Source organism: Piliocolobus tephrosceles, chromosome 16 (assembly GCF_002776525.5).
Source record: "Piliocolobus tephrosceles isolate RC106 chromosome 16, ASM277652v3, whole genome shotgun sequence".
NCBI lineage: Eukaryota > Metazoa > Chordata > Mammalia > Primates > Cercopithecidae > Piliocolobus > Piliocolobus tephrosceles.
The window spans coordinates 47883226-47893931 of record NC_045449.1 but is presented as its reverse complement, the minus strand read 5'-3'; the positions used below and the strand labels follow the sequence as shown (position 1 = coordinate 47893931).

Sequence of the window (10706 nt, the reverse complement as noted above, 5' to 3'; positions counted from 1 at the left end):
ATAAATAAATAAATAAATAAATAAATAAATAAATAAATAAATAAATAAATAAAGTTCAGGTGCTTAGCGCAAGAATCTTCAGTCATTTACAGCATTCTCCTGACATGAAACTCTTGCTTTTCTTTCCCCATAAAAATCTGCATGGGAAGGAACCATAGGAAGGGTGGAACCTTGAAAGTTACTTAGAAAGCCACAGGCGACAGGTCTCGAGGTATAGACAAAAAGTGGGTTGGGACTGTCTCCTGCACACTGCAGTCCCAGGGAGTCTCCAAGCTGATCTCATCTTGTGACACATACAGTCCCTCTTCAAACCCATACTCAGCTCTCTATTGCCCCGCAGAAGAACGTGCACAGCCTCCTACTGCTCTCCTGGCAGCCGGCCCTCCACTCCCAGCCTCATCTCTCACCAGCCCCCGCTCATATACTCCCCACCCTCCAGCTACACTCAACTGCTGTGTGATGTTGAGCAAGTCTCCTCCCCTCTCTGAGCCTCAGTTTCCTTACCTCTAAAAGGAAAGTTTGGGCTGAACCTCCCTAAAGTCCCATCTGGACTCGGAGTGACAAAGGCCGTAATGAGTCCACTAATCTCGCTCCTTCTGTCCTCTCTCTTTGAAGATGACACCAAGTTGAACCCCTATGCAGGAGGAGATGGTGAGTACAGAACTACCTGCCCTCAGCGTCAGACCCAGCACCTCTTGGACCCACCCCAGAAGAGGGTGCAGCAGTTGCCTGCACTATTTTTATGAGTGTGGAGAGAGAGCAACTGCAGCCTGAGCATCCCAGACCTTCTGCTGGGTGGGGAGGCAGGGGTGCTTCTAGGTACAGGTGCCCTAGATTGAAGGAACATGTCTACCCGACATTTCTCATCTCAGCCATGAACCTCCTGTGGTTCTTCTCCTGGCTCTCTGCCCTTGAATATTCACTGCCCAGAAAGGAGTGGGAGGAGGGGAAGGACTGAGCCAGGGCAGGCATGGGTGGGGCCTGTGGCCATCCCCTCCGATCCCCATGGGCTTAGTCAGCAAGGAGTGGAGAGCAGCTTCTTTCCTCACTCAGGCTGGCAGAGGACATAAAATGGTCCACTACAATTTTTGCAGGGTGCCAGAAGGTGGGACTCCCTGCAGCCTCCTAGGATTACCTAGAAGGATAATCTCCTTTCTGAGGGTGGGAGCTGCCCCCACCTCCCCTGCCCTTTGCCCAGAGCCAGCTCAGGCCTTTGTTGCAACCTGTGCAAGAGTAGAGATGAAAGTGCCTTCCAACTCCAGGGGCTGCAGATTGTCATCTGGGCTTCCAGCAGGAGAGGAAAGATTATTAATGCAGCACAGTGTGATGGTGTCCCCCAGCAGAGATGGAGCCATTGCTCCTCCATAGGCAGTGGGTATGAGTGTGTGTGTGTGTTGTGGGGGTGGCTGGGCCATAATCCCCTCACTCTGCACCATGTGCTCATCAGCAGAAGCCTTTATCATCAAATCATCAGAGCCACTGCAGGCTGCGGGCTGATTGCCATCCAGGTCAGGGGAGGTTCACCTGAGGCATTTCACCTCAGTCCTCCCACCTGTTGGCAGACAGAAGCTCTAGCCATGCCCTGGAGTGCCCCAGGATAGTTTCTCTCCTGGGTGTCCTCTGCTTACAGAGTGCAGAGCAGAGCAAAGGGGATGGGGAGGACAATGATTTTGAGTGCATGCAACATCCCATTAAAACTTGCCACCCCTAGTTGCCTTCCAACCCACCCACTAACTGTGTAGGAAGAATGCAACATTTTCATTGCCAGCCTGCTCATCTGTCTTCTCTACCTCATTATCTCTACATTCCTTTAGGATAGGGTAAAGAGGCAAATAGCCACCCCAGGTAGTGTCAGGCAACTAGGTTTTTTAGTGGTGGGCATTGAATTTGTGTGTCTGTGGGGAAATCACTTAACCTCTCTGTTATTTCCATTACCTCAGTCATGCACGAAAGGGGTTGAGCTTCCAGCTCTGTGGAAAATACTCTCTCCCCCCTGGGATGTATTTCAAATGCCTAGGATGTTCTCAGAGAGTGCCTGTTGGCTTATTAGCTTCCAGAGGACCTACATCATTCCATATACTTTCTTTGAGCTTCTCTGACGGGCCTGCCGGTTTTTTTGTTTTGTTCGAGATGGAGTCGCACTCTGTTGCCCATGCTGGAGTGCAGTGTCACGATCTCAGCTCACTGCAACCTCCGCCTCCTAGGTTCAAGCTATTCTCCTGCCTCAGCCTCCTGAGTAGCTGGGACTACAGGCGTGTGCCACCATGCCTGGCTAATTTTTGTATTTTTAGAAGAGATGGGGTTTCACCATGTTGGCCAGGCTGGTCTTGAAATCCTGACCTCAGGTGATCCACCTGCCTTGGCCTCCCAAAGTGCTGGGATTAGAGGAGTGAGCCACCGTGGCCAGCCCCTGCCAGTTTTTCTAAGAGCTGAGGACACAGAGTTGAATAAGACATCATCCTTGCCCTCCAAGATTGTGCCACTCACAATCTGGGAGTGGACAGTGATAGGAAAAACTATGGTCATTTGCCATCATAATAGCTAATACTTATTGAAGTCATCCAAAATGGGAGACATGGTCCTCAGTGCTTGACATGAATCATCTCATTTTAACCTTCACAATAACCTCATTAGGTGGGTATTATTATCCTTGTTCAACAGAAGTGATAATGAAGACACAGAAAGGTTATGTAATTTGTACAAGGTCACACAGCTAGTAAGTGGCAGAGCATAGATTTCAACCCAGGCAGCCAGATTTCAGATCCCAAACTCTTAACCCTCAGATGCCCTTTGTGAATTCCTTAATAGCACTTATGTAGTGGCACAGATATCAGAGAGAACTACTCTTATGATCCTTGTTAGACATTTGGGGCAACTTTTAGGTGATTTTGGAAAACTACCCAGATGGTGTCAAGCACAACATGAATGCCTTACTCACAATGATTCCAACTCCCACCCAACCTCTTCCTGTATTTGATACGTGGACCCAAAGGCTCTGTTGGCTTTCATCTCTGAGACTTTGTTAGAACCCAAGACCCCATGGTTCCACCTTCCCTGCTCCCCTGCAGCCCCTGCCTGCCCTAATGATCTCTCCACAGGCCTTCAGAACAACCTGTCCCCCAAGACAAAGGGCACCCCTGTGCACCTGGGCACCATCGTGGGCATTGTGCTGGCAGTCCTCCTCGTGGCAGCCATCATCCTGGCTGGAATTTACATCAATGGCCACCCCACATCCAACGCTGCGCTCTTCTTCATCGAGGTCCGTGTCATCTGTGGCTGTAGGGCTGGCTGCCATCTGCTTCTGCATCAGCGTCTCCTGGCCATTCGTTCCCTGCCTCTCCCCTTCTCTCTCTCCCCTGCCACATACCTGAGAAGACCTCATCCACCCCATCCTGATACATTTCAAGATAGCTGGCGCCCATTAAGTCCTGCACCCTGAGAAATCAGCACCTCAGAACTCCCTCGGCCCTCCTGTCCTGTGGAACAACCCCTCTGCTTTTGTTCCCCCATTTGTGAAATCAGAAAAGAATCCCCGGAGGAAAGAAAGAAGGCCACAGTGCCACACAGTGCCCATCTAGTGGCTGTGCAGCCTATCTCTAGTGATTTATGGTCTCTCATGCCCAAATGCCAGGCTCAGTTCTTACTCAAAGCCATGATGGAACCAGGGTCTCTGCCTCTTTTGCCTACGGATACCTGCCTTTAAGGTTAAAATTGAGGGGCACGTGCAGTGGCTCCTTCCTAAGATCCTAGCACTTTGAGAAACCGAGGCAGGATTACTTGAGCACAGGAGTTTAGAGACTAACCTGAGCAACAGAGCGAGACTCCGTCTCTACAAAAATATAAAAAATTATCCCAGCATGGTGGCATGCACCTGTGGTCCCAGCCACTTGGGAAGCTGAGGTGGGAGGATCCCTTGAACCCAGTGGTTTGAGGCTGCAGTGAGCCCTGATCATACCACTGCACTCCAACTTGGGTGATAGAGGAGACCCCATCTCTAAAATAAAAATGAAATAGACAAGCGAAATAATGATAAGAGCTGCCCTCTGGGAGTTTTAATTGAGGATGCTAAGTTTTGAATGTCTCAATTCTGAAGAGCCAGCCTGAGGGGCAGCATGGGATGTGAGGCTCAGCCTCCTTCACTTGGGGCCACAGAGCTCAGCAGCTCCTGCCCCCAATCCTCCACTTCTGGCTTCTTACGAGTTCCCCACAGGGTGCAGCAGTGGTGCCTCTGTGACCCTAGTCTCCTCCACGTGGGTCACGAGCCCACCAGCCTCATTACCCACAGGCCTAGGTCGTTCCCCCAATTTCTTTTTCTTTTTCTTTTTTTTTGAGATGTAGTCTTGCTCTGCCACCCAGGCTAGAGTGCAGTGGCGTAATCTCGGCTCACTGCAACCTCTGCCAACCAGGTTCAAGCGATTCTCCTGCCTCAGCCTCCTGAGTAGCTGGGATTACAGGCACGTGCCACCACACCCGGTTAATTTTTGTATTTTTAGTAGAGACGGGGTTTCAGCATCTTGGCCAGGCTGGCCTTGAACTCCTGACCTCCTGATCCACCTGTCTCGGCCTCCCAAAGTGCTGGGATTACAGGTGTGAGCCACCGTGCCCGGCCCTATTTCCTCAGTTTCTTAGGAGGCTTAGCCACTCTGAAGTCTTAGCCTACCTGGGTTAACACCTGGGAACTGCAGATCCCCAGGCCACAAGGATTCTGATAGGGCAGGTCTAAGGCAGGCCCAGGAATCAGCATTTTATTTATTTATTTTTGAGAAAGTCTCACTCTGTCACCAAGGCTGGAGTGCAGTGGCACAATCTTGGCTTACTGCAGCCTCTGCCTCTGGGGTTCAAGCAATTCTGGTGCCTCAACCTTCTGAGTAGTTGGGACTACTACTGAGTAGTTGGACTACAGGCACGTGCCACTACACCCAGCTAATTTTTTATTTTTAGTAGAGACGGGGTTTCACCATGTTGGCCAGGCTGGTCTTGCGCTCCTGGCCTCAAGTAATCTGCCCACCCTGGCCTCCCAAAGTGCTGGGATCACAGGCATGAGCCACCGCACAGGCCAGAGTCTGTATTTTAATAAGCCCCCTGTTGACTCTGATGTGGACCCTGTGCTATCTTGGAGGGTTATCTTGGTATTTCCAGATCCCCAGGCATCATTCCAGCCATCTCTGAGCCACTTCCTCACATTGCATTCCCAGGTCTCCACTTGGTGTATTGCTGAACCTTTTAGCTATGAGTTCTACAGAACACGCAGTGAAAGATGAAGTGTCCTCCTTCCACACTCTAGCTTCCGGCAGGTTTCCCAGTGGTTGGGGGATTACAGCAGGGAACATTTTAGGGAGAGGGTTCCTGAAGGTCAGTTGTGTGGTTCCTGGTAGGCCCTAAGTGCCCCAGGGCCCTTGTAAGAGAAAGTCTTGGTTGGCTCTGTCGCTCAGGAGTGTGGGGTCCCCATGGTGGGGGCATGCCCACTGACTCTGCCTCTGTGCCTTCTGCAGCGTAGACCTCACCACTGGCCAGCCATGAAGTTTCGCAGCCACCCCGACCATTCCACCTATGCAGAGGTGGAGCCCTCGGGCCATGAGAAGGAGGGCTTCATGGAGGCTGAGCAGTGCTGAGAACACCAGGTCTCCCTTGTGAAGACTTTGAGACCACAGAAAAGACAGTTAAAGCAAAGAAGAGAAGTGACTTTTCCTGGCCTTTCCCAGCATGCCCTGGGCTGAGATGAGATGGTGGTTTATGGCTCCAGAGCTGCTGCTCGCTTCGTCAGCACGCCCCGGATATTGAAGAGGGGGCCAAAAAACAACCACATGGATTTTTTTATAGGAACAATAACCTAATCTCATCCTGTTTTGATGCAAGGGTTCTCTTCTGGGTCTTGTAACCATGAAACAGCAGAAGAGCTAACATAACTAACTCCATTTTTGTTTAAGGGGCCTTTACCTATTCCTGCACCTAGGCTAGGATAACTTTAGAGCACTGAGATAAAACGCAAAAACAGCAACCACGCCATTTGCAAAACTAACTCTGGGATTAAAGGGGAAGCATGTAAACAGCTAACTATTTTTGTTAAAGATTTATAGGAACGAGGAGGTTTGGCTGTTGTCACACGAGAGACTGTTAGCCAATGACAAAGAAGTTCTGCAAACCTCCCCTGGACCCTTGCTGGTGTCCAGATGTCTGTGGTTGTCAGCCCCTTCCTTTCCCCCTGACCTAAACAGAAAAGACAAGGCAAAACCCACATAATTTTAAGACAGTTCTTTAGGACATTAGTCCACCATCTTCTTGGTTTGCTGGCTCTCCGAAATAAAATACCTTTCCTTGCTCCAACTCTTTGTCTCTCAATGTATTGGATGTCACGCAGCAAGCAGAATGAATTTGGACTCCGTTACAGGCTGTCAATGGTCTGCTCTGTAGCAGTCTCAGAGCCTCCCGACCTGGAGATGGCCAGGCAGCCAGATCCCCTGCTCCTGGCCACCTAAAGCCCCTGCATATGACACAGGTTAAGTAAAGTCAAGACTGGGGCTGCTGCATTCCAGGGTCCCTAGACTCAAGCTGGTCCTCAGCCGGGTGTGGTGGCTCACACCTGTAATCCCAGCACTTTGCGAGCCTGAGGCAGGTGGATCACCTGAGTCAGGAGTTTGAGACCAGCCTGGCCAACATAATGAAACTGTCTCTACTAAAAATACAAAAAATTAGCTGGGTGTGGTGGCACTTGCCTGTATCCCAGCTACTCAGGAAACTGAGACACAAGAATCACTTGAACCTGGGAGGCAGAGGTTGCAGTAAGCTCAGATAGCGCCACTGCTCTCCAGCCTGGGTGACAGAGCGAGACTCCGTCTCAAAAAAAAAAAAAAAGGCTGATCCTCATGGCTATAGAGTTGGCATTTTAGCCCTGGCTTCTGTAGCTCTGAAAGCCTAAAGAAGGTGTTCTCCCCATCTGTTAAACACAGTATAGCGGCTCTCAGCCCTTCGGGCATGTTATCATGGGAAGGAAGTAAAATAAGAGGAGAGAAAAGAACTCAAGGGGGAACTGCATTTTTAGGCTTTGCTCTCTTACCTTGCCCTTTCTGCTCAGAACCAATAACTTCTGCATCAAAACATGTTACAGCCTGCATCAAGGGCTTTACCCCAACCTGCGGCCCAGCTTTCCCTGGGCGAGTTTGCTATGCGCAGCCACATTTACCATGTGGGGCTCCCTATTCTATTCTGATGGCCTGTTTGGTGCCGAGTTTATTCACTAGCCTGTTCTGGTGTCAGTGCCTGTACATACCTCCAAAGGCAGGACTTGCCTGATAAATATTTTTCCTCCTCTGAACTGGATTTTATAGGTATTAAAGAAAAGTCGGGTGACTCACGGGCTCCTTGAGACATACCTAGCAGGGAACTGCAGGTGGATTCTGTTGAGCGGCAAAGCACCTGAGTGGTTGGGACACAGGCAGCTGGCATGGAAGGGATGCTTTTTTGAGAAAGGGACTCACTGTGTCACCCAGGGCAAGGATGCCCAAATACACCAGGTTGGGGAGGCACCTACCAACCACTTGCTTTCCCTGGAGCCCGCATGTGTCTGCGGGGCGGGGAGGCCTAGGGGTCTACGGCTGCCTGGGATGGGTGTGCACGGTGTGTGAAGTACCTACCTCCTTGCCTTGCTAGACTGTCAGTCGGTCGCAGGGCTGGCCACAAGACCCATGTCTCCATCTGGTCACACTCCATAGCTACCCAGTTAACCTGCTGTAAACTTTGGAGAACTCCTGGATCTGTCCAAGAAACGCTTATGTGGCCAAGCATGACGGCTTGTGCCTGTACTCCCAGCACTTTGGGAGGCCAAGGTGGGAGGGTTGCTTGAGCCCAGGGGTTTGAGACCAGCTTGGGCAACAATAACAACAAAAATGCCAGATGTGGTGGGGCACACCTGTAGTCCCAGCTACTAGGGAGGCTGAGGCAGAAGGATCACTTGAGCCTGGGAGGTTGGGCTGCAGTGGGTCATAATCATGCCACTGTACTCCAGCCTGGGCGACAGAGTGAGACCCTGTCTCCAAAAAAAAAAAAAAAAGAACAGAAAAAGATAAGGCTTACATTGTCAGGGATCCTATAGACAATCATCATTAACTCTATGAAATGCTTGCTTCTATTTTTTGGGAGACTTGGTCTAAGTATTTTGGCTTGAGAAATCTGTAGACCTCTCTTGGTGACACATCTCTAGTACTTTTTGTCATAAACAAACAGGCCGCCTGCCGCCAAATACCTCCACTCCCCATGCCACTGACATCCCATGGGTCAGCTAGGCTTGCTTTGACTGAGGGCGAGGCATCTGGAACTTTCTCTACCTGCGGGGGCTAGCAGCAGAGGCCTCTCTGCATCACCACCCCTTCCTCCACTCCTGACAGTCTTTCCCTTCAGGGATCCAAAATGGTTGGCCGAGCTCCCAGTGAGGAAACATGTGCTAGAGTTAGGGAGTGGGACAAGTGGTGCCGTCCATGGAATCAGGCCACAACAGGAACTGCCCCACTGGCCATTTGAGACACACACAGGTGGTAGATGCTTTGCTAGTGGGCTGTGCTTCCCTCATTCAGAGAGCTCTGTTACAGCCCACTGTGTCCTTCAGAAGCTTGAAAGGAACCCAAATCTTTGCTGTGCTGTCCTTTTCCTTCCTCTAATTCAGGCCCTCCTTTCACCAGCAGCCCCCTACCTCCACCCTCAGCTCTTCCTTGCCTGGTTTATGAAGCAGAGCTGAGGCCCCACGTTTCCAACTCTTGATTGTCACTCGCATCCTCACAAAGGATAAACCACGGAGCAACTGGAAAACCATCAGCCAAGCGTTCGGATGAGTCTGGTCCACCCCCAACCAGATTCCCTTACACTTAACTCACTTCTTTCTTTGGCAATGACCCTCATGATGTGTATAAAAGGGTATGACTAAGAAGAGGCTGTAATCTAACATTTATTTGCTGCTATTTTTTACTCTGACTGAGGTGAGCTCTAGATTTTAATTCCAAATGTTCTTCAGACGCAGCCCCAGCTCATCATTGGGAAAGAACTCCCCCTGCAAACCAGCTAAATTTGAGAGTTTAAATTCCCTGCCCCCAAAACTTCCCACAGAGCTGGGGAGTTGGTGGCAACTTTCCAAGTCAAGGTCTTGCTTAGAAAGTCCTTCACTGCGTGACCAGGTGCAGTGGCTCATGCCTGTAGTCCCAGGTACTTGGGAGCCTGAGGCAGGAGGATCGCTTGAGCTCAGGAGTTTAAGGCTGCACAGAGCCACGATCATCCCACTGCATTTGTTTAAAAATAAATTTTTAAAATTTGTGTGTTTCATCAGGGGTCTCCTGTATAGCATATCTGTATATGTTTGTGTGTGTGTGTTTGTATACAGCCTTGTCCAATGTTTTTAGCAATAATATATGCACACACAGGTATTTTGTTGCTAAAGAGATTGGACAAGGTTGTAGCTGTGCTCAGGCTTCAGCTTGGTTTGTTAAATTAAGAGCGAGATAAACAATGACAAGAGCTGCTGGCCAACCACACTATTCAAAAAGCAAAGTGTCCACCACTAAAGCTGACCATTCATCTGGTTGCAGGCAAGGCTAAGGCTATCTCTCCTCTAGTTCCTGGAATAGACTCACAGGTTGGCATGAAGCACTGATCAGGGGGGCTGCACTCAGATTCCCTGGCCATGCGAACTACACCAGAAGAGTCAGTGTCACAGATACGATGCGGCCAATCTCTATCTCCAAAAACCTACCTGAATTTAGTGATACAATTAGAAAGATCTGGAGACTGAGGGCACCCAGCCTTCTAAAACACAATGTATTCAAGTGTTTAGTGTAAACTATCTGCATGGATTCTTGGTACTAATAATAAAAGGAAGCACTCTTTTACAACTCCTGCTGTGTGCAAAATAAAGTGCAAAGGATTTGGGGTGGCATTCTGAAGACCACCACACATACCTTGGTTCTGATGGCTGCTAGACTCCAACTTCTTCACTGAGACATGACCTTGGGAACAGCCTCCAGCTATCTGCTCATCAGAGGTGCTTTCTTTAACCTCCTGCACCACCTCCAAGAGAAACAGCCTAAAAAGAAACCCCAGCTGTTTACTTATATTGGGCCCGTAAATCCCTGGAAGTAAACCCCGTGCATTTTTATCTACTGTCTAAGGACACACAATAAATCTGAGAAAGTCTATGCTGTCACATTTCTGGATGCTTTGCATGTGAACAACTTTAGCCACCTCATTGTGTTTTTATTACTTTGTGGTTTTACTCACAAAACACGGTTTAGCGAACCAAAACAAAGAGAGGAAAAATGTGAACACCTCACAGCCAAAATCAATGATGCTAAATTTCAGGCTCCAAACAAGCCAATTTATAAATAAACATGCTGTGTCTGCCAAATCAAGAGGAATGTGTTAAGAGAAGACAATGTAAACTGATGGAGAAGGTGCTGAGCTGGACAGGGAGTGGGAAGGTGGGAGCTTGGCCTCAGCCCTGCCCCTGAGTAGCTGGGTGATGTGGGCCAAGTCACTGGACTTCTCTGGGGTGGCTTCCACCTCTGTGAAATAGGAGGTACTAGACTAATTGGTCTAAGGTGGGACCTAAGCAGTCAGTTGCCTGGTTCTTTTTCAGGTCACACAGCAACTTAGACCAAAGCATGTCTTTCTCTTTCATTATCCTGATACGGGGACCAAATTGTTCTATCCGGGACTCCCCTGGTTCT

The 10706-nt window shown here is 49.5% G+C and overlaps 1 protein-coding gene and 2 long non-coding RNA genes across 6 annotated transcripts in view; 2 read left to right on the top strand and 1 right to left on the bottom strand.

The window, feature by feature from the left end:
* Positions 1-6324, top strand: part of PLXDC1 (plexin domain containing 1) — an 86463-nt gene extending 80139 nt beyond the window's left edge. For 3 of the 4 annotated variants that reach the window (XM_023204285.1, XM_023204282.1, XM_023204283.1), the window contains 3 exons: positions 616-651; positions 3099-3259; positions 5493-6324. In XM_023204285.1, the coding sequence (XP_023060053.1) occupies positions 616-651; positions 3099-3259; positions 5493-5612 (317 nt within the window). In that variant the 3' untranslated portion in view covers positions 5613-6324. The remainder of the gene's footprint in view (positions 1-615; positions 652-3098; positions 3260-5492) is intronic. The other variant, XM_023204284.1, reaches the window with a different exon arrangement.
* The window catches only part of LOC113220190, a 30541-nt gene that overhangs the window by 14245 nt on the left and 5590 nt on the right, over positions 1-10706 (bottom strand). The window contains exons 2-3 of the long non-coding RNA XR_003307115.1: positions 9939-10063; positions 505-634 (exon numbers count right to left, since the gene is read on the bottom strand). This is a non-coding gene — a long non-coding RNA (uncharacterized LOC113220190). The remainder of the gene's footprint in view (positions 1-504; positions 635-9938; positions 10064-10706) is intronic.
* Positions 8192-10173, top strand: LOC111537482. Its single transcript, XR_002730016.1, has 2 exons — positions 8192-8966; positions 9002-10173. It is a non-coding gene; the product is annotated as an uncharacterized LOC111537482 (long non-coding RNA).